Raw genomic sequence first — 23,870 nt, 5'->3', positions numbered from 1 at the left:
TTCCCGTCTACCGGGGCTTTCGCCGAAACACCGAGAGAGTATAGGGTCCAAAAAAAGCCAACAAGGCAGGCAAGAACGCCGCGCCGCCGGAGTCCGCACCCCAGAATGGCTTCGGGAGACCTTTACGAGGTAGGATAAACCCACGTCCAGGGGAAATGCTCTGTAGTATTGACGAATAATGGAATTAGGAAGTAAAGGGGAGGGCGTCGCGTATGTAAAAAGCGGTGTACTAAGCCCTTTAACAGGCGAAACTAACCCTTATCGTGCTTTGCGAAGACGAGGTTCGTTAATTTCCGCTTCTACTTTGTGTCGCTTCTGATATACTTTGACATAATTGTTCACGGCTGTAGTAAATATATAATGTGTCCTTTACGGGCTGAACTCTTCAGGCTGTCGCCGAGTTGAAAGTCGTGGTAAAGTGACAGCGGCGCTGAGCGGACGGACATGGTGAATAGCTCCAGACGGAGTGATGGTCCTCAAGGTGCGCGTGCATGCCAAAAGATATTTAGTCATCTCCGCCTGTCCAGCGGTGTGACTGGTTTGCAGGCTTGGTGGCACATACGGCGAGACGACAGTTAATTTCTATCGAGCGGTAGAAACAAGTCTGCGTGAGCTTCTTTAACGGCTGATGTGCGAATTTGGTAAATTATGACTCCGACAGTTTTTGGCGTAAAAGTTGCACAAATGGGCGTCTGGAAGGTCACGCTGCCCTCGTGCGCAACATCACTCAGGACCCGGTGCAGGAATGTGCGTGAAGCCTGATTTCTACTTCAGACTCACTGAATTAAGCTCTAACTGTCACATTAGCCTTTGTTATGCTGACATGGTGTCAAACCTTTCAGGTCATGGTGACAGAAAGAGAGTCAAACAAATATAGTTAGACAAAACTAGTTTTTTTTTATGTTTTAAAGTGAATTAACATGCCGCAAAACAAGAAACTTGGGGAACATTGACTGACAAACGACATGATGAATGAAGCAAGACATCTTAGGTGGAACAAGTGAGAAGCAGTTTGTGTTCATTTTCCCTGTGTTACAGTCAGGCCTGCAGACTCTAACTGTTTTTTAATTATTGCTCTACATCCAAGACACCCATTTCATTTGGAAAATGAACACAGTGCTGCCAAAGAGAGGATCCATGGACTAAAGAAATAAAATGTATCGATTTGACAGAAGTATATTAATATGTCCCTGGTCCTTTGAGTTCATGGGGTTTTGCAATTGACAGTTTTATTTACTGTCAATGTATTTTCCTTCACAGTGTTTTACAAAATGGATTTAACTGAACATTGTAGTTTTAATAATTAGGCTTCTTTCAGTTGAGTAAATCGTAATGTGTTCATACAAACTAATTGATTAACTTGGTTTGTGCCTTGTGCAAGTGATATTATTCAGTAATTACGAACAGCTCAGTGGAAAAAAAAACAGTAATGTCAGCCTCTAACTAGTACTGTGGATTTGTATGAATGTAGCCTTGCGTCAATGAAGTAGTAGCTTTAGTACTCACATTTGACTGCTCGATTGAAAATGTTGTTAACCCTGTTGTTAACAGTCTATTAGACAAGACAACAGCTCCATTGGTGATGGTTCTGTTTAGGGTGACCAACATCAATAAGCTGCCCACAGTTTGTTTCCATACAGCTTTTATTTAATGTGTTTCTTAATGTTGGGATTGAATGGCAAGTAAGGATTTTGAAGAGTATGTGCAGGGAGTGCCAGCACCAATAAACTAGCTAATGATGTTATGTAGAAGTGGTTGTTTGATGGAGCTGTAAGAGAGTGTTTGAAAAGTGGAAGTTAAAAGATACATATTTTATGAAAAATATATTTAAGGCGGTGAAGCCTGGGCTGAAATGCATTGGAATGAACATGCAGTGGGCTGAATGAGAGAGGCTGTGACCATGTTAGTTGAACTCAGTATTTCTTTGGTTTTGTCCAAATCCAGTATTTAATTTGTAACAGTTTCAGTTTTGGGCGTTCCTAAAATGTACGGTCACTCAGATCTTTTACATGCCTTATCAGTAAACTCGGTCATTGTTCTCTAAAGGGTAGTAAATTGTGTAGAACATATATTATGACATTAAACTATCTGATACATAGGCTGATGTATGAAAGTAGTTTTGCGAACTTGTGGATACAAGTAAGGTTTTCCGCTGACTTTGTAAAATGCATTGAGGTAGCTGAAGCACGATGAATAAACGGAACAATGTCATTGTCAAATCCACAATGTAGTTAAGAAGACAACAGCTGGGATCAGTTGCTGTTCAGAGATACTCACTGCTCACCTTTTGTTTACTAAGCACATTCAATACTTGAACATGGAGGCACACATAGCTAACCTAACTACCTGTTTATTAAATGTAGCTAAATAACTAAAAACAACAGAGTTTAGAATACCTCTGTGCAAATGTTGTTTGTTGGCTTACAGACATCTTTGATCTCAATGGGACAAACCTGGTTAAAAATTGGTCAAATAAAACTAAAACAATATATTTAGTTTACAACCAACACCTTTTTAAAAGAGCAATATTCATGGTAATAATTTAAAAAATGGATCGAAACTTAAAAACAGAATCAGCAAAAGCAATAGTGATACAAGCAAAGCAAATAAATGACATTAACAGTAACAATACATAACAAGCATAACAGGCAGATTTAAATAGGTGCCTTTTAAGTGCAGTTTTAAAAGAAAGGAATGAGGGAGAATGTCTCAGATGTTGAGGAGAGAGTTTCAGTTGAGGCGATGGTGGCGTACAACACTACCAAGGGGAGGCATCGAGAGCTCTCCATTTTGGCTTTGTTTTACCACAACCAAGAACTGTGATTCGTTTTCTTCTGCTAGTTTATGTTGCTGGTGGAGATTGAGTTTCTTCTATGCTAGATTTCATCAGAAGCCGGTTGGTGTATATGAAGGTACACAACCGTCAAATTCACAGGATCAAGCAATTTGTGTCTTTGGCAGGCACTGGATTTTTGGTTTGGAAATTAGAAGGACCTGACATCGCCTGCTGTTTGTTAAACCAGAAATGGAGGGTAGTTGGAAAGTTTAAAAAGAGTTTTGAATGACGCCGTGGTAATAACTCTATCATTTTCTCCAAAGTGTTGATCACATTAACAGGATTAAACAGACTTTGATGTGTGAACTGCAGGTGAGCCTTTGAAATGAACAAGAGATTTAAATGCTTACGGTCCCAGATAATGTCACACTTTACCATAAAGCAGCACAATAGAGACACATGCAAGGCAAGCGAAAGTGGAGAAGGCAGATAGAAGGCCCAAGTTGTATACACAGACAAAAGCTGTTTAGTAACACTTGGCGCTTCAGTATGAGCTGGAAGAATGGAGGTGGGCATATCCTCCCACAGCTGCCAAATGCTGTTTCAGCATCATCTAGCCCAAAGCATGGTGAGAGAAACATACAATGGTCTGTCAGGGATGTCGGGACAGGTGTGTAATAACACACTGACATCACTTCTGGGTGTGCTTACAGGTGCAACAGAGCACAGGTCTGACCACACTCAGTCATGCTAATTTACACCACTTAAATGTGGCGAAACCCTCTTGGCGTCAGACCTAATCTAAACGCACAACCAACAAACATACTCCCTGGAAACATGCAGCTAATGACAGTTGACATCAGTGTGGTATTTTCCAACTACAAAGAAAGTATTGTCTGCATATGCTTCAATAAAGTGTAAAAACGGTTACTATATTGACTAATTACAACACATGCTGCATTTGTCACACAGAATGCGCCAGGTTGGAGTCAGAGGTTGCGCATTGTTTTAGGGAATTGTCTGCAGGGTGCTGCTTTCTCTTCATTGCATATAGTATACCTTTTAAATGAGGATTGCACAAGGAAGGACAAGACACGATTTATTAAGGTTACGTGATTTGCGACCATCAGTTGTGTGTTCAAAAATCTCCAACTCTATAAACCAGTTGTAAGAAATTGCACAAAAGGGATTTTCAAGAGTCTTCCATTGATTTTGATGTACATGATGCACTTAAGCTCTATTCAGTAAAAAAATATATATTGGGTCAAGGTACATTCTAAAAATTATAATTATGTGTTCTAATGTAAACTTGTAAAATGTAGTTTTCAGCCAGAAATGTTAATACACCGTTGTATGAAGGAGATGTTTCCACCATAGACTGTATGCAAGAAGTAGACATAACTACCATGACGTCACATACTAGTGAAGACTTGATTTTGGCATTTTGGCCATAGCATATTGTTTTTGGCTGGTCATCGAGAATGCCCTTCATGCTAGGTGGATGGCTCATCTGAAAAAGCACATAGATAATCCCTGCAGTTCAGCTGTCTAGGGAGGAGCGACACTGGCGCGCTAGCAGGGTTTGAAGCAGCTCTGTGCCTGAGTGGGTTGGGGAGAGGGAATGCTCTCGAGACACGCCTGGTCATAAACGCTGTCACAAGCACTCCCGTGAACATCATCATGAACCCCTTCACAGGTCAAGCCATGAAGAGGTGCTTAAGTCTGGTAGATGGCCGACCTCTGCTGTCCCAACAGAGGGCGGCAGGTCAGACACACAACGTCAAATTCTGAATGCTTTTATCTCTGGTCAGTCAACTGAATTGTTACATTATTTTTTTTTAATTCTTAATATTCAAAGCTATTTGTATAAAAATTAAAAATAAATCAAAATGTGTAGTTTTAATGATCAGTTGTGTTTGAATGTCACCATGGTAATCATGACGCATCATCAGGGAGAGACAAACTTGTTCTGCCCATCGACAGTAAATAAAGATGGTTTTGCCACTGTGCGCATCCCTCAGATGCAGTGATGGTTTTAGAAAAAGTGATGTGGGAGACAACCCTGCGCCAGTGGAGGCTGAGTCTTTTCTGTGGAAATATGACGATGACTACATTAAATATGGATTAATGATGGGTAAGCAGCAGAGTGCCATGCTGCGGAAGATGCCAGGGATGAAGCTGATGTGCTGTCACTCTTTGCTTCCATCTCTTTTTGATAGTCTACATCAATCTGTGGAGGGGAATCCTCATTCAAGTACCGCACAATTGGACAACGTATCAGCCGTGGTTGGGAGAGTTTTCCACAAATATTCTTTTTACTAGCATACTTTTGTAGCCCCTCCATGTCTGACTCAGTTCCTGTGGGAGGTGTCTGAAAGGGCATACTGTATCTCAGATTAATTCCCCACCTTGCAGTCCATGGGACAGCAAGGGAAACACATTTCAAAAGCCTCAATTCAGTGCAGTAGACAGTTGGCTAATGCCCGTTACCCAGCGGAAAGTGGACTCGAAGACATGCCACCATTAAAACAGGCAATAGCACCTTGGACAGCACTAGCGGCAGCTCGTGAGCCTCACTGCCCCAGAGAGAGAGTGCTACAACTGACCACCTGACTTTTCACTTGTTCAATGCCCCTGCACATTGGACCAGGTATGGGCGACTTCTTGGCTATCCTTCTGGTGACCTTGCGAATTTCAATGAGCATATAAACTATAGAGCAGTGGTTGGTTCTCAACCTTTTTTTCAGTGCTGTACCCCCTGAAAAATATGTTTTCAGACAAGTACCTCCTAACCAGCGCAAAGCATTTTTGGTTGAAAATAAGATGTGCTATCAGATTTAATGTAGAATATATAAAATTATTTTTATGAACTTACACATATATTTTATTGAATATTTATTAAATAACACTTTTTAAAGGATTTTTTATCAATGTTATTTTTACATCTTTTTTTTAATCCCATTTACCCCATGGAGTGGGTTCCCGTACACCCAGAGGTACACTTGACAACCACTGAACGAGACCACCCATTTTTCTCCAAACAGGACTAAACACATCCCTATTTCTGAACTGGCCTGTAATTGTAAAGTGGCAACCTGCAAATATTACTGTTGTGTGTACAACCTTGATTTGAAGCAACTTTAATTTAATCTCTATGCAAACGTCTGGCTTGCAGCTAAGGAGAGAAGTTTTGATCTTTATATAAATGGGCACCGGACATTTCTGTATGAACATAAGAGAGAATACAAAATAATGGTGTCTAAAAAGGTATTCAATGGTCAGTCACAATACGTTATATTGATATACCTAAATCTGCATTTATCATTTTGTTGACTCAACAAGCTAAAAATACAACAGTACTATTTTATGACCATATGAAGTTCTTATGGTAAATGTGTTGTTGGCCATTTACTCATTCAGTAACATTAGCAACATTAGCTTCAATATGGCAGTGGCGGGCCGTGGATTTCTTCTTTAGGCCTTCAGTCTGAGCTTGTAGCTTCTTCTTCTTCTTCTTCTTCTTCTTCTTCTTCTTCTTCTCCGTGGCCGCTGGAGCCTTCAGGCTTCCAGCCTGCCGGCAGTCTCAAGGCAGAGTAACAGAGGAAGCTGTGCAATGTGAAAATAAGCTAATAGGGCAAAAATATTTTATACATAGTGTATTTGTGAAAAATGACATTATAAAATAGCTATAAGTATTTTTATTTATTTATTATTATTATAAAAAATCTATAACTTAGTGATTCTGTTTAGGCTACCAGAGAAGGCTTAGCAGGCCCATATAGCCCGCCACAGCAGTTTAGTGTATCTGGCCATTTAAATGTAATAGTCCTGACTCCTGACAGAAATAGCTGGCTCCTCAGCAACTAGATTCTCCACCGTATTCACCAGATGATCGTCACTAACTTCAGCTGTCATTTAGTGCCGGACAGGTAGCGTACAGTCAGTTTATCAGAGTTTTTTTCCTGTTTGCAGTCGCAAAAACAACACAACAGTGGTAATGCAGAACCAGAACAGTTGCAGGCAGCTAAACAAAACAAATAGGGCATTACGTGTACAAACAGGTTTTAAGTCCTCCAGTTGAACCCATTTATTTAAAATGTTCTTTTGGAAGTGAAGCAAAAAGTTAACTCAATCAAAATGTCTCTTACTGCATGTTTATCCTCATCAAATGTGTTACTTACATAATGGTCATGGCATTTGTCTGAATATTTTCAGAGGTTCTGGTCATACTGCAGGTTGTTAGTGTGGCTTGGATGTTGTCATTTCACTGGACTGGACTGCAGTGGTACGATGTTCTAGACTTGTTCGGGTGGGTGGTGGAAGTCATGTCTACACATAGGCGGTTAAATCTGTAAATCCATCTCTTTCTGTCCATTTCATTTCTCCATTTTGCAAATTTTGTCCGTTCATGTAACAACCATAAAATATTAATTTCTTAATCTGTTGTCAAAGTCTATTATTCCATCTTTGAATAGTGTTTTCCTCCAGTTGGAATTGTCGCGTCTGTTCCACTTACCATATGTTGGCTCTGATGGTCGATGTTGTTGTTTGCCAATTGAAAAGAGTTGGAAGAAGAAACACTTTCGATTGTTCAGGCTTTTCCCTATGGGCGATGTCTCTACGAAAAAGACCTGGAATCTCTCGTACTGGCACAAGTCGTTTAACACGTTAAGAGTGTTCGATAACTTGGCGGCTTAATGTAGAAGGACCCTTTCCGTTTGGTCCTCTGGTCAACATTGTTGCTTGAAGCATCAAGTGTTTCTAAGCTTTTTCGTTCCTTCTCTTTACTTCTTACTCTGCTTGCGTCTCTCTCTGCAATTCTGCTATGTGTAACACTGTTTGGGACTGTAAGCAACCTGATCATCTGTTCATTTCTGTGACAGCCCTGATGAGCAGTTATTAACACAGCTGCACGTAAGGCTCTGATGAAATCGTTCAACCATTATCCATCCGACTTATGGCCCAAATGTATAAATGTCCTCAGAGTATTGTTCAGCATAACCTCACTCACACTTACCTGAGTCTTAAAGACCGGAAAGCTGTATTTCGCATTTATCTTTAGAGTAATTGCCGACGACTGCTGTAAAATCAGATGAGCCTTACATTAGGTCTGAGGATGTTATTGTGTGTGATTTTAAAAATATAAGTCATATGTTTGTCAGCGTAAATGTGCGGTAATGTTAAGAAACCTTATGTGTACCATGAACCTGTATGCAATGAGATGTATCAACAATGGTGCAAGTTTATAAGTTACAAGTTTTCTCATTTTGAAAATAGGGGATGCTGGGCGTCTATTGCGATGGTTCATTGTGATGTGTATGTATGACTGTGTTTGGTTTGTCACGTGTGTTATGTGTTGTTTGTGATGGCTCTCATTGCACATGCTATAGTCAGTGTTTTGATGATAATTGCATTCATTAACAGATGCTTTGAGTTTTATTTAAAGAAATAGACAGTTTTGTCTACCAAAATCCAAATCTTGTCTCTAAAAAACAGGGATATCTGTACTTCATCAAATTATGGAGTTTTAAGATCCAGAATGCTCCATCGAGAGTCTTTTGAAGTGGACCTTCTGATATGCAAATCTAACCAGGTAAACACAATCAAATTGATTAAATGATTGATAAAGTGACAAGACGATCCGATTACCACCCCTGGATAACTCGATGCGACTCAGTTGATAATTAGAATATCGCGCCATGTAACCGGTGAATTGGATTAGGAACTGGACTTTGCGTCTTTGCGCATGCTTGAGATCCCGCCGCCCTCCTCCCTCCCTTCCAGGTCGTGCCCCGGAAGTCGAAAGAGACGATAAGTTGTCACTGCCGGGAGCCGGCCGGCAGAAACAAACTGCTTATGGTAAAAGTCGGGTTAGAAGCCGATACAACCTTCGGTGGGTGCCTCAATTACGGTTAGTGTTCATGACTAACCATCAGAAAGAGACTGGGCAAAAAAGTGCCCGCATGGCAGAGTTCCAAGACAAAAACCACTGCTGAGCAAAAATAACATAAAGGCGTGTCTTAGTTTTGCCAGAAAACATCTTGATGATCCCCAAGACTTTTGGGAAGATACTCTGTGGAATGACGAGAACAAATGTGAACTTTTTGGAAGGTGTGTGTCCCATTACATCTGGCGTAAAAGTAACACAACATTTCAGAAAAGGAACATCATACCGACAGTAAAATATTGTGGTGGTAGTGTGATGGTCTGGGGCTGTTTTGCTGCTTCAGGACCTGAGGCCTGTCTCACAAAGCTGGGTTAACATACCCGGGGTTTCCCTCAGTGATCCAGCTGCACTTAACCAGATGTCCGCGGTCTAGCTTTTCGGTCTCACAAAGCCAGTTATCAACTCGTTAAGTCAACTCAGGAGTGTTTCATCTAGATATGTGCTTTTGTACGTAAAAGGGGCGGAGTTAACTACAATACAATACGAGCAAAAAGCAACAGTGCTGCAGCAGCCTGAAGCCACAAGGAATAGTGACAAAAAAAATCGTCATGAATAGAAATAGAAAACGGAAAACGACCCGTTATCTGATTTTCTTTGATGTGCTTAAACATGGACATCGAGAATTAAAATACTGCGTGGAAATCTTCTTTCTATATTTCTCGTAGGTTTTTGTGTTGTGACCCGAAAGTTGCTCACACGAATTTGACAGTCACATTCATGTCAGCAGAGGGCTGATTTATAATCAACGTATTTGTAATACGTCGAACATCGACGTAATCAGGGAGAAAATATGTATTAGTCAACGTAATTGAAGATGCCTATTAGTTCTGGGGAAACGGAGTTTGTAGGAGACAGGGTTGCACTTTCCTCTCTGAAAAACCCTGTGTCGTCCCAAACTTGGTACATAAAACCGCTCGTTTCCCGATTTTGGTTTTCTCATTTCAAAACCAAAATCCGTTGGCCGCAAAATACACAGACTAAAGCAGTCACTAAGTTTATTATAATATCTTCCTGGCTACATATATGATGTACGGGTTTGCCACACACTCTCTGCGGAGCGCTCCTGCGTCTTCCTCAACAGGATTCTGTAGAAATGAGCAAGAAAGGAGATGAAAAGGAGAATGTCCAGCGATCTGTTTGTGACCTCAAGCTAAAATGCACTTGGGTCCTGTAGCAGGACAATGATCCAAAACACACTAGCAAGTCCGCCTCTGAATGTTTTAAGAAAAACAAAATGAAGACTTTGTAGTGGCCTCGTCAAAGTCCTGAGCTGAATCTGATTTGAGATGCTGTGGCATGACCTTAAAAAGGCGGTTCATGCTCGAAAACCCTCCAATGTGGCTGAATTACAATAATTCTGCAAAGATGAGTGGGACAAATTTCCTCTACATCGCTGTGAAAGACTGATTGCGAGTTATCGCAAATGCTTGATTGCTGTTGTTGCTGCTAAGGGTGGCCCAACCAGTTATTAGGTTTAGGGGGCAATCACATTTTCACACGGGGCCATGTAGGTTTGGATTCTTTTCTTCCCTTTTAATAATAAAAACCTTCATTTACGGCAAAACATACAACAATTACTTCAGCTTTATAATTTTTTAAAAACTTTTTTCTGTTCATTGCATTGGAGACATCTTTTTGTAGAGAATATCCTTTTATTGTGAAAAACAAGCAATATAATTAAATAATGTAATAACTGGTCTCGATGCATGAATAAAGGATACTTTTTAAGTAACAGTTGCTTTCTTACATGATAACTCCTGTATTTTTATTCTATGTAGCATTTCTCTAAATATATTCAAACCTGTGTTATTGCCATTTTTGTTATTTTGTTAATAGCCGAGCTCCGAAATAATACGTGACGCTTTTATCCAAAGTGACTCACATTTTTGCTCGATACACCGTAGACACAGCAAAGGAGAAGCAATTCAGGGTTAAGTGTCTTGCTCAAGGACACATCAACACGGATTAACAGAGCAGGGGCTCGAACCACTGACCCTCTGATTGAAACACTGACCACCGAACCACAGTCACCCTGTGTATAGATGTCACTGCAAGTCTGTGCTATGGATGTGAGCAGCGGGATTGTGTGTCTGTATGACCAAGAGTGGGGTGACACACACGCACACCAAGCTGACAGGGTAAAGCGTTCGCGTCAGTACCTTGATGCGGGTTTGTGTGGAGGTGTAAGTTGTGTTTATTTGTGCTGTAGAATGTAACCACAGTGAAACAATCAACACTTCTTGCTCTCTTTATTCACTCTGTAGCTTGTTCGACCAGTGCGCTCTCTCTCTCTCTCTCTCTCTCTCTCTCTCTCTCTCTCTCTCTCTCTCTCTCTCTCTCTCTCTCTCTCTCTTGTTGATGTTTAAGGTTTCTTCATGATAGCAGCTTGCAGCTCATCTTGGCTTAGCTCTGGTCTCTTATCTTTCTACTGCAGGGAATTAGCTATGATCTTAAACTTGACATATGTCACAAAATGTACCTTTTGTAAGATGTGACACTCCCTAGAAATGTTTAGCCTAATGACTCCATTACTGCCCAAAACTAAATAAATCCTCCTCAACGGATCATGAACATTCACAGCAAACTTCAATGTTGTAAATGCCAGATCCACAATGCGCTGCAGCCGTGTGCGGTGCAATGCAAATACACCCACAAGGAAGCCACACACTCCCACAGAACTCTTGTGTGTGTATATGTGTGTGTGCGTGTGTGTGTGTATGTATATATATATATATATATGCATATATATATATATATATGCACTGTGAATATTTGTGGTGCTTAGGTTATTCAGTACATTTGGTTCATGTTTCGTTATGTCTGAAACACAGCAGTATTTGAGGGGTAAAAAAACAACAACTTAATGCTCTATTATAATAAAAATACTGTCTTTTTTTTCTACCTTTTGATGTGCTGCATTCAGGTGGAGCGGATCGTGGACAAGAGGCGGAACAAGAAGGGTAAGTGGGAATACCTGATAAGGTGGAAAGGTTATGGAAGTAAAGAAGACACATGGGAGCCAGAGCACCACCTACTGCACTGTGAGGAATTCATTGACCAGTTCAACAGCTTGAGACTGCACTCGCACAAACGGCACAAAGTTTCAAAAAATCGTCGAGACCTCATCACCAGCCAGCCATCTGCTACAGAAAACTTCAGAGCTCGTTCTGAGGCCCGAAAAAAGAAAAGGACTTGTGGCCCGGCTGTTGGCGTGAGAGTAGGAACTGTTCTAGGAATTGGAAGTGGGGGGTCAGGACACACCCAGAAGCAGAGGAAGGTGGGTGTTTTAGGGGACAGAATCAAAGTCATGACGTATAAGGCTCCTCCACTGGGAGAGCCTCACTTTGTTCCTCCAGTGAGGGTTCCTCATAACGGATTTCAGAATGGAGAGATGGATCCTCTCATGTACCGGACAGCAGCAAGGTCCCATAGACTGCCCTCTGACAGAGTGGATAGAGAACTCGGAGGCATGGATACCGCTGGACAGAAGTTTACAGCTGAACTAGGTAAGTTCTTAATAACTTCATTAAAATAAGAAAAATACAGCTTAGGTGGTGCTGGCTGTTTTGGGACAGATATTGGCATCTGATGGTTAATATTTGATAAAGAAAATATAACATAGTGAGCCAAAGTGAACCCCGAATTCATTGGTTTTCTTCCCAAATTAAAACAATTACATTTAGAACTCTGTTAATATTTGTAATAATACATACAACTACTAATTAAGCTCTGGAACAAAACCTTACTCAACAGTCAAGTAGTTTACTCAACATGTTTAGATAATAATGATAATTTAAGTTATCTGCTTTGGCATTTATTCAATATTTGTTTTTTAGCAGCTTTTAACAGACGCCATCTCCCACAACCAATTGAAATGAGACTAAGACACAATTACAGTACAGAAAAGTGACATTGATAGTACAGGAGAATAGTAAATGCTAAAATGTATAACTGTATAGCACAAGTAGAGAGGAGTCATACAATCAGCAAACTGACACATTAGTGTGAGTTACACAACAATATGTGTTAACGTGAGCCACCATAAGCTACTGGTATAACTACAAAGCAGACCACGTAAGGCTGAACTCAAAATCTGTGAGTTGAACAAGGTTAGGTCTGTGTTTGTTTTGGTTTCTTTGCTCAAGAATTCAACTTTTCCTCAAGAAAATATGTTTTTCTTCTTTTAAAAGTGACACAGTCTCCCTTTTAAAGGCCCTGGCTTGACAAAAGAGGCGTGTCTAATGTCCATGATTAGTTAATTTCTGTAATAACAGCATGACAAAGATGACTGAATGGGGATATTTTGTAGAGATCAGAGATTACAATTAAAATATTAATAAAACATTGATAAAATTATATAAGAGTTGACAAAATTGCATGAAAAGAGAGTGTTGGTGGATATTTAAAAGCCATGCTACAATTAAAAAAAAAATACCCATGTGTAGTAGCGCTGGTAAATATTCTTAGGACTTGTTGTTTTTTTGCGTTTTCATGAAATAATCATTTAACTTTGTTAAAAATCCCAAAGGTTGCCAGTTTGTCTTAGAACATGGAAAGTAGACACAGTAATTACAATTATAGAAACATATTTTTTTTTATTTTAAATGTGGACTTAAATTTAGAGAATTGTGAAGATATGAGGGGTCATTTTTATAATAATAACATGGAGCAATTGCCAGTGCTCTCCTAGTCTGATTTCACAACTCTGAATCTCTACCTCCTAACGTCACTTCAGCGATTGTTATAGTTAAGTGAAACCGTGAGCAATATATATGTAATGGTTTCTGGTTTCTAAAGGACCTCAAATGCATCTTTACCCTGTCTGTACTGCAATATAGTGTTGCTTATCAGCTGTTGTACATTTCTAGGCACATCTTGATTGAACTCGGGTGACGACAGCTAATCGCTGACATCAACCATGCAGATGTAGCAGCTCGTTCCTAATGGAAAATGTAGTGAAGGGTGGACCTTTCTATATGAATATGAATGGTACAGTTCCTCATATATAAGGCAGCTGCATGCATAGATATTTTAAAAGAAATAAAAATGCCGTGTATTTTCTATTTCATGATGGATAAATTCATTATTTTTTTAGCAAGAACCTTTTGTATAGAGACCTGTGCTGACACTTTTAAAAGATCCTGCTATGGTTCTTTACTACAGGAGCAGCTGATAACACCCTTACATGTATCTTGTGGTTCAAAGTCCATGGCCTGCACCACTACAGTTAATCATTACATGCGTTTTTAGGAGTCATGGGTTTTAAAATTTGACAGACAGGCCGGGCCAGTGTCGGATTGATGGAGAGTGTTTGTGTGAACTAATATGAAAGAACTTACATTTCATTTCAGTGGGAACAGTGTTGTTGGTCACCCATTTTTGCCAGTGCATCAAAGTTTGGTGTAAGTTTGGTTGTGGCACTTCCCAGGACAGATGTGAGGTGTTTATCAGTTAACTGGGATCTGTGGAGTGATGTGTTGATATTCAACGCACTAAACGTCTGCTCACACCACCAGCATCCTCTGTGATATCCTCCTGATGCTTGGAAACATGGCTTCGCTTAGTGAAGCATAAAACTCACCTAGTTTAAGGGAGTTTTAAGACTGAGTCACATTGAAGATCAATTACTTCCAATTAAAACTCCTGCGTTGATGTTCCATAGTCTTGTGACAGGGGACATGGCACCAGCTGAAGGGACTTGTCAATTTGTGTGGGCCTGATGCGCGTTCATTATATCGAAGGAAATCCCTCTGGATTCAGCTATTAGTTCATTTTCCAATCTTAAAAACTTTTTATTTGTTTAAAATAAGGGCTATCAGAGTGTGGGGATCAACAGAAACGCCGGGTATTGCAGGAAAAAGGCAAAATTAGTGTGGTTGTTGTGGTGGGTATGGTTAGGCTCAGCTGCAGAGGGGACAGACAGGGCGGGGCAGGGAACAGTGCTGGAAGGAGGTGTAAATAACCTCAGCTGCAGATGTTTTGGTTGTATCTCCCCAATTTCTACCATAATAGCGGGGAGAACGGATGGACAGCAGGAGCGGGAGCCTTTACGCCAGCAGAAAGCACGGCATGCAGCAGTCAGAGGACACACACGGCTGGTGTGCTCGGAGCGGTGGCAGGAGAGCGAACACACAAACAGCCTGAAAGAGCACTGAGCGATACATAGGCATTAAGAAAGCTCCATTCTGCTCTGTTGCTGTCATTGTGCTTCGGGAAACTTAAGTCAGGAACGGAAAGGCGTTACAGTGGTCTTAACTATAATTTGGACAATTTTATAACAGGCCGGATTAAAACACCCAACAGGCTTTAGTTTGCCCATACCTAAAATAATGTTGTGTTTATGATCTATATTTTTTTTTAAATGCTGATTGTTTTTTACCAACTCCAACAACCAACCAAACCTCAGTCCTGTTGGTAACTTATGGTCAGACTAGAAAATGTCCACTAAAATTCTATACAGAGTCCGTCGGATGTGCCACAATTGCAAAGCACTACAACTTGATAGTAAGACCTCATCTTCTCTATGTGAGAACATTAGGACTATCAACCTAACCTAATGACTATTGGTCAGGCAGCCATTACTGATCCTAATGACCAGATCCTTGAAAGACTCCATGCTAACCTCCTTCAGCTTCATCCATTAGTCTGCTGCACTGGCAGTGGCAGAGGGTGTTTCTGTGATTTTCGACTGCAGCAAAATGTGCACTCACGGTCATACCATTTTTAAAAAAATGGATTTTGCAATGGATCGTAAGAAAAGGAGTGCAATACATTTGCTTGCATTACATCAACAAACAGGTGTTATTCTCAATGCCGATTTAATTGACTTTTGTTCATGAAGCTTTCCTTCAAATCTCGTCTCAACACAGAAAAATAATTTCCATAACCTAAGTGGGATATTAATTCATACAGGCATTATACAATTACCTTTCAATAAACTTTGGAAGCTCACACGTGGATGTTGCAAATGTCATTCCTTTTACAACAATGATTGAGATGCCGGCCTCTCCGTGACAATCACCGAGCTAACGGTAGCACTCTGCAGCAATTTCCTAAAGCACCTCTTAATTGGCCATAAATGTAAAGCCTGGTGTTGTCACGTGTCTGGAGCACTGTCAGAGAGACCAAAGCCACATCCTCTTGTCCTACAACCATTTTGCGACATGTATTGCTTTGTAGAATGTAATTGAAACAGACTCTTCATCTGAAAGTCACTTTTAGGATAAATGTTGTAACGCAGAGTCAAACTCCAGATAATTCAGTTTTTTTAGAGGAACTAACTCAGATTTATTAAGTTTAACAGACATTTTTATTATATGTTGCGTTTGAGAGAGGGATGATACATTGCAGACATTTTTTATTGAGAATTTGAGATCATCTAATAACAATTTCTCATATCTTAGAAGAATATGATCCAGTTTTTTTTCTCCAAAGTCAAGTTCTACTGATTTTTGAAGGGCCGACTAGAGCTTCACTGCATTTTGAAATCACTCATGGTTTAAAAACATGAACTGAGGCTCCCATTAAGGGCTTTTGTGAGTTGAAAGTTTCCACAGATTTTATTCATACATATTAGACCCAACGTTGTTAGTTTTCTCATAGTTTTCTCATAATTTAGCATTTGCAGTTTAAAAACATCACTTGCTTTGGTTAGAAAAACTGTGATTGTGTTCCTGAGTGAATAGCATATTTTTGGTTTATTTGTTTCTTACTATGTTATATCTTAGATAAAAGACTTGTACTCTACTTGACTCATGGTTCTTTAGTCTTTCAACCTTTCAGCTGATGATAGTGCAAACCGGATGTCGGGTTAATCTAGTGAATCACAATAGTATTAAGATTCATGATGGTCCTCCAGAGATTGCGTTGCACTCATAAGTTAAGGTTTCGCTCTGTGAAAAGCCCGTAAACTGGTGGAAAGTAATGACTTTAAATGTAAAAGTTTTACAAAACAGCAAAAATACATTCAGATCTGTGTGGTATCAAAACAGTCTAAAATTCAACAAATCCTGCAGTTAAAGCTGAGATGCCTAAAATGTCCTAAAAAATAATTTAACATGAAAAATAACCATCAAATTACAAATAATCAACATTCCTGACAACACAACAGACAACTAAATTCCTAAGAACAGTGTTTTGGTGTACATGCACATATATCTGACTCAATTCAAAGTTTCTTTTAATTATGAACTTTACTTTCAAATGAAAGCTCCAAACTTCATGTTTATTCTAAAGTTCTGATTAAGTTTTAGGATGAAAGTTGTATATATTTCATGCTTCAATAATGTCACAAATTCAGAAAATGTTATCTAGGAATATCTTCTTCTAAAGTATTCAATGCAAAAACAGTCTGCGGTAGTTTTAATTTCAACCTTACCCAAACAAGCCCAGGTTGAAAAATACAAAACATTTTAGCCTGTTTTTGTCAGACGGTGTTTCTGTCATGGGGGATTGGTACTTTTCAACTCAAATAGCTACACGTCTGAAAATACTCATGGACCTGTTTTGCCATAAACATTGTTGTGCCATTCCCCGTCTCAGGCTCTCCTCAGGCCAATGGCAAGATGCATCTACACAGCTCAGTAAAGCGGAAGTTGGCCAAGGAGAAAGGCTACGTGTTCGACAAGCGCCTCAGATACAACGTGCGACAAAATGAGAGCAACTGTCGATTTCGGGATATCGTGGTCAGGAAAGAGCAAGGCTTCACGCACGTCCTCCTGTCCAGCCAAACGACAGACAACAACGCTCTGACACCAGAGGTGAGATCTGAGATGTACGTTTGTCCCCTATGTTTTTGTGTTTCTCCGGTATGTTTCAATGTGTGAATGTATAATTGCCATAAAGGTTGGTTTGGGAAATGTAAATGAGTAACGTTTCCTCGTTGAGGGTTGTAGATATGCCCTGGAGCTACGCACTTACTCCAGGGAAGCTTTTCAAGAGACACTTTTTGAAAACTGTGGTTTTATTTGACAGCTGCCAGGAATTTGTTGAGCTGCATAAATCCTACACAGAGCATTGTTGAAAAAGAGTGTGTGTACTCTGCAAAAAAAGGTTAGGAAATAGCTTCTGGGCTCTGTTCTTAATACTGACACAGAATTTCCTCAAAACTAGTAGAGTAATTAGGGGTACCAGTTCTATCAAAGCCTATAATTTAAACATGGGATCTAACACTATTCCTGTTTTTGGAGTGTTTATTTTTAGACGTATGATTGCCACTGTCACATTGTGCTGCTTCAGATGAGCCATTCTCATTGAAGAGGTTAAAAATGACAGCTTGCTAATGCTGGGATGTCTGCAACATGCAATGTGGCTGAATAGCGCTGCTCTGATGCTGCGGCTTCTTGCATTGTGATGATCCACTTGTAGAGGCTCTGCAGGAAACTACCAGCCTGTGATTGGTTTCTCATTTCCACACTCAATCAACAACAAGCTGCTCCATTAAAATTCCCCCTTGAAGTGTTCAGTCGCTTGCTGTCACAGTTCAGTCGAGGCTTTCTCCAGTCTGCCCGCTTTTGGACTCTTTATACTAACGATTGCAGCATTTTGTATTCTTCTGTTTAATTTGATAAATCTATGATTCATGAGTTTTGACTTTGATCAACAGCTCTTTATGTTGTATTTTCTCTGCACTAACTGATATTGACCCTGCAAAGTGGAGAGGCCATATGACATTCAGATTGATACTTACAATTTCCATTGCTGATTTAATAATGAAGTATGTCACAAAGAAAATGCTATTCTATATTCTATTGCGAGTGTGTGTATATATAGATATATAGATCTATATCTATATATATATATATATATATATATATATATATATATATATATATATATATATATATATATATGTATATATGTATATATATATATATATATATATATGTATATATATATATGTGTATATGTGTCATAACCATCCACCCCTGGATCATAAATCTAAGTAAACAGGATTTTCCTCCCCTCAGATTGCAGGATGTGTCTTAGATCTTCCAGAGGGTGGTTCTTGCTTTGATACAGTGACGTGTGCATGGCAGGCTGTACTTCACAAGCACTGAAGTGGCCTAAACTGTGTCTGTGTGTACTTTCATGTGTGACAGTAAGCCCCATAAACTGTGGGCTTATCAAACAGCTCTGATAGCTTCCTCTCTGTCGCACAGTCTTTGAAGCTACAGGAAAAAGAGAGTCTGCTGATGTGCCTCCTGAATGGCTTTCCAAAATCTGCCAAAATATCCCTGAACATTTTTTGTATCCAAACACTCACTGCCCTGAGCTTGTAACTGGTCCCCTTTTCTGTCACCTTTCTGGCTTAACACACATTCCTCTGTATGACTCTGATAATTCTAGCAAGCCAGACAATGACTACAATAACCTGCCATTCGTTATATTTGGCATGTGAATGAACAGAGAAGTATTTGACTATTTATTTTATAGGGAAATGATCTCAATCAAATTGGAAATTGCTCAATGTGTAGTCTGTATGTAACACTGCATGTAACAGTATGTACACTGTATGTAATTGTATTATTTTTTTATTTGAGTTCAAGCATCTCCATGGCACTCTACTGCTCTCTAGAGTAAACTAGAGTCTGTTCTATAGAGAGCAGTGAATAAGTAAACAATGAAGTAGTTATGGGTATAGCACCAGAGAAAGGCAAGCTAATTCTTCTTGGACAAATCAAAAACTACCCTACAGAAAATAAATAAACAAATGAATAAATTAATTATGAAAAGGTATTCAGGAAACTGTGAAGAACTGACATTTTTTTTGTTGATAAAAGCATGATTGATTGACTTGTACCCACCAGTTTCTTTGTTGTGGATACCATCTTTGTCTATGAATGTCCTCGAGGCATCTGCTCACTGCGCACCAATGTCACTTTGACTGCTCTCTTCTTCCTCTCGGTTTCACAGACTGGAACCAGCATCTGCTCATCTCTGCTTCTTGTATCTGAACAGGATTTGTAATTCCCCTCACTAGAATACACACACACACACACACACACACACACACACACACACACACATCCAGTTAAAAGTGGGAACAGATTATGTGCTTGTGAGACATATAGAATTAAATTCACTTTAAGGTTGAATGGTTAATTTTGGTGAAGGGTGATAATCTGATTAAAATGCAGCAAGTGTGTGGGCAGATTGGCTGCAGACAGTGATGTGGTGGTGTAGGTTTCCAGACTTATCTGGTCTGCTGTCTGACAGTGGAGGCTGACTCTTCTTCCTTCACATGAGACAAAGGCCAAACTTGTTTCTTTTCGCAAAGTGCAGAATTTGCTCTATCTGCACATACTTCTGTTTTGTTTAGGTATCATACTGCAAATGCTGCATTGATTTTTTTTCTTTGCTATTTATTTGATTAGTTCCTCAGAATTAATTAAGGGAAAAAGTAATTGGAGTCATGTATTGCTTCTAATGAACAACTTTTGTTACTTATTCTAATTGGTCTAATGCTAAGGCTTACATGTCATCTAAACATCTCATATGCAATTTAAGCTGCTCAGAAAGTAATGTTAACATGCTAGAAACGGTCACTAGCATTTAGCAATGAGCATTTATGCATCCTTGGTGTTTGTCATTATTTCTAATCCTGTATGAGGATTTTTATTTTTGAGTGTATATTTATTTCAAGAGTTGAATATCGATATAAACTTTTCTAAACGTAGCTTCATGTGTAAGGCGAGTTGAGAATATCATTTGCATCTCCCCCTATTTCTTTTCAGATCATGAAGGAAGTGTGTCGAGCCCTGGGTAATGCAGCTGCTGATGACAGTAAATTATTATTGCTCAGCTCCGTAGGGACTGTTTTCTGTAGTGGCCTGGAGCCCTCATACCTGATTGGCCGCCTGTCCACTGACCGCAGAAAAGAGAGCAGCCGCATCGCAGATGCCGTACGGTAAAAAGAATCTCTCCGCTATGAACAGCGAAGTGAAAAACTCTCTTTTTACTTGCCATTACGCCTGACAGAGTTGGTACTGATTGTTCTGTGTCCCCTTTAGGGAGTTTGTCTTGGCATTCATCCACTTCAAGAAACCCATTGTGGCAGCAATAAACGGACCTGCTCTGGGCTTAGGGGCCTCCATCCTGCCCCTGTGTGATGTGGTGTGGGCTAGTGAGAGGGCCTGGTTCCAAACTCCATGTGCAGCTCTCCATCTCACCCCCTCTGGCTGCTCCTCTTACACCTTCCCCCAGATCCTGGGCGTAGCTCTGGTGGGTCACAGCAATAGAAAGACCTCTGGCAAACTGTTTTCGATATAATTGGATGATTTTACCACCACCTGATTAGCCTGTATTAGTTTACCCAAATCAAACATTTGGATAGCACGCCATATTGAAATCACCCTCCTATCCCCAATGACAGGCCAACGAGATGTTGTTCTGTGGAAGAAAACTCACTGCACAAGAAGCATGCAGTCGAGGTCTGGTGTCACAGGTCTTCTGGCCGACCACATTCAACCAAGAAGTGATGCTGCGTGTGAAGGAAATGGCATCCTGCAATGCAGTGGTAGGTCCCGATTTAGACGACCCAGAGGGCACTTCTTTTTCTTTTTTTTTCTAACCAAATGACCCTCTCTCCTTTCTATGTTTTTAAAAGGTTTTGGAAGAATCCAAATGCCTGGTGAGGAGTATCCTCATGTCAGTCCTGGAGGAAGTGAATGAGAAAGAGTGTCAGATGCTGAAGCAGTTGTGGTGTTCCACCAAAGGACTGGAGGCACTCTTCAATTACCTGCAGAACAAGGCGCATGAGAAGTGATCATCCAAACCCAGAAAACTGAATTGATGTGGGACAGAGGTTATCTACAGAACAATGTTCAGGATGACAACGGTGTGATCCCGTACTGAAGGAATAGTTGCATTAAGGGTCTTTGTTTCTATCCATCGTCAAGAGGATTCTCTGGAGTTCTGTTTGCTGACATGTCTACCAACAACATCTTCATTGTCTTCTTCTTTTGTCATCAACTCGTATTTCATAGTTATTGGAATCAGAGCTGTCCAGATGTTTATTCTCTAGGAGTCTAAGAGCAAAGAGCCAAATGTGCATTGCCTAAATGAACACTGACAGAGGTTCTTCAGGGAGGTACAGTGTGTTTCAGTACATATGCAAGACTTATGTGTTTATGAACTTATCAAGGAAGTATGAAATCAATGTATGTCTGATAGCATGTGATAATATATATATATATATATATATATATATATTTATATATATTTATATATATATATTTATATATATATATATATATATATATATTTATTTCAAGCAACTTTTTGAATATAAAGGTTTTCTTTACTTGCTTTTGGTTCTGCATGAAGACACCGGTTCTTCTTTCTTGCACATTCCATCCTCTGGACAAAAGAAAACTGGCCACAGATGCTCATACGTGCTCATTCATGTCAGTGGATCACACTTAGTGACTCAATCTCATGAAACACTGGATAATTGAAAAAAAGTAGGCTCTTTTTTTGTCACATGATTTGTTCAATGTGTTAAAGTCTTTATTACACATGACAGCCATGTTGTTTGAAAGTAAATGTGTTATTATTCTAATCACCATGAATTTGCTTCTGTTATATGAAACCAAGATTAATGCTCATGCATTAATGAGACTGGTGATTAGTGCATAGATGTATACCATATCATCCTCCTGTTGTCAACATCTCTCTGTCTTTAGTTATCAACTTCAACAAAAACCATGACAGAGAGAGAGAGTTTGATTAATCTGTTATTTCTACAAATTAATATAATCAAGGTGAGGACTTTTATTTCAAGTTTGAATTGAAATGCAAATCAGAATGCTAAGAGGAAATGGAGATCACTGGAAGCCTCATGGGAATACTCAAACTAAATATATAATTGTGTCCGTTCCTAATCAAATGGCATTTTGTGTTGAGTGCAAAATTACTTAAGAGGATTCAACTAAGTTGTGACACTTATAACATCGAAGGATTAGTAATGGATTTGATCCCGTATAGTTTCAGCTATAATAGCTGCACATGCAGCACTGTGGTGTTTCATATATTTTTAACATGGTTTCTCGTTATCTATGCAGATAGTTATTGTGTGAAATGCGTAATCATCATGTTGATATTACCTGACAGTTATTTCTTAGTTGTGATTTTTTTTTCTTTTACAGCACTCAATAGTGATAATTGCTTTGTCCTCAAGTTATCCACATTGTGACTACACTAATTGTCAGTGTTCTATATTGTGCAAATGCAACAGTCCAGTCATGTAGCTGGAGACGACTTTGTCCTTAACGGCATGTGATGAGTCAAGATTTCAAGAAATTCTGGACTGCAATGTGCGTTATATGTAGGGATCTATTTTTTTTACCCCAAAAAATGTAGGTTGGTGAAAATTGTTTTGTAAAAATCTGAAGATATTTCTCCATTTTGCAGTGGTACACATACAGCACAGATTAATATATAATGTTGACTCATGTGTTACTAATTGCATGTAACATACTGTACATATAAATGTGTTGCCTGCCTCAATAACAGGGTATGCTTTGTATAAACATTGTAAGTATTGTTAGAAATGGTGCAGTGTATTTTTGTATTTATTAGAGATAACTGTTTGGATGTGCAGTGCCACGTGGTTTCCCTTGCTCCAGAAGCCCCCGGCTCCCAATCACCCTTTTTAAATCATCCCATAACAACTTTGATGGATAAAATGAGTTGGGTAGTTTATACCTATATAATTTAAAAACCCAAATGTGTAAACATTAGTCACTTGAATGTTTATCTTTTTCATTTGACATTTTCAGATAAAGTATTTTGTATAATATCAAAACCGTGTCAGATAATTTAACATATATTATATTTTACTTAGTTTTAGAAGTTAAAGAAATTATCAATAAAATGTTTGTTATTGTATTTCAGAATTGACAATTTCAAGCAGGTTGTTTAATGATTATTTTGTGGCTGCAAGGAATGGTTGCAATGGTTTGATTTAGTATTTTTGACATTAAGTCATTGAGTACTTAACTAACATATAAAAAAACAAAACACATTCACTTAAGTTAATGAAAAATAAAATAATTTCTGTTTGCATTTTTGTGCAGTTGACGTTGTCATGTATCCTAACTTGCCGGATAATCATCTAAAGAAACTAATGGGCAGTCTGGTGACCAA

General features: G+C 39.3%; 1 protein-coding gene across 2 annotated transcripts; it reads left to right on the top strand.

Annotated features, from left to right (window-relative positions):
• LOC137783944 (chromodomain Y-like protein 2) lies at positions 1 to 21,849 on the top strand. Of its 2 annotated transcripts, XM_068574315.1 has the most exons (8): positions 1 to 129; positions 11,647 to 12,000; positions 12,106 to 12,229; positions 17,265 to 17,482; positions 20,459 to 20,631; positions 20,735 to 20,945; positions 21,097 to 21,240; positions 21,331 to 21,849. In XM_068574315.1, exons 1-8 carry the CDS (start codon positions 106 to 108, stop codon positions 21,487 to 21,489), a joined length of 1,407 nt encoding a protein of 468 aa, XP_068430416.1. In that variant the 5' UTR covers positions 1 to 105; the 3' UTR covers positions 21,490 to 21,849. The 2 variants fall into 2 exon arrangements, with proteins under 2 accessions (XP_068430416.1, XP_068430408.1); XM_068574307.1 differs by having other exon boundaries at positions 11,647 to 12,229.
• The last annotated feature ends 2,021 nt before the right edge of the window (positions 21,850 to 23,870 follow it).

The sequence above is a fragment of the Clinocottus analis genome, unplaced genomic scaffold, assembly GCF_023055335.1.
Source record: "Clinocottus analis isolate CAN_PGR_092001 unplaced genomic scaffold, fCliAna1.0.p SCAF_1, whole genome shotgun sequence".
Lineage (NCBI taxonomy): Eukaryota > Metazoa > Chordata > Actinopteri > Perciformes > Cottidae > Clinocottus > Clinocottus analis.
This window is presented reverse-complemented; position numbering and strand designations above follow the sequence as displayed.

Excerpts from the sequence above, each read along its gene's own strand:
- LOC137783944 (XM_068574307.1), top strand. The coding sequence starts at position 106 with ATGGCTTCGGGAGACCTTTACGAG. Across the intron at positions 12,230-17,264 it reads GAAGTTTACAGCTGAACTAG|GCTCTCCTCAGGCCAATGGC; the intron begins GTAAGTTCTTAA and ends TCCCCGTCTCAG. Across the intron at positions 20,946-21,096 it reads AGATCCTGGGCGTAGCTCTG|GCCAACGAGATGTTGTTCTG; the intron begins GTGGGTCACAGC and ends CCCCAATGACAG.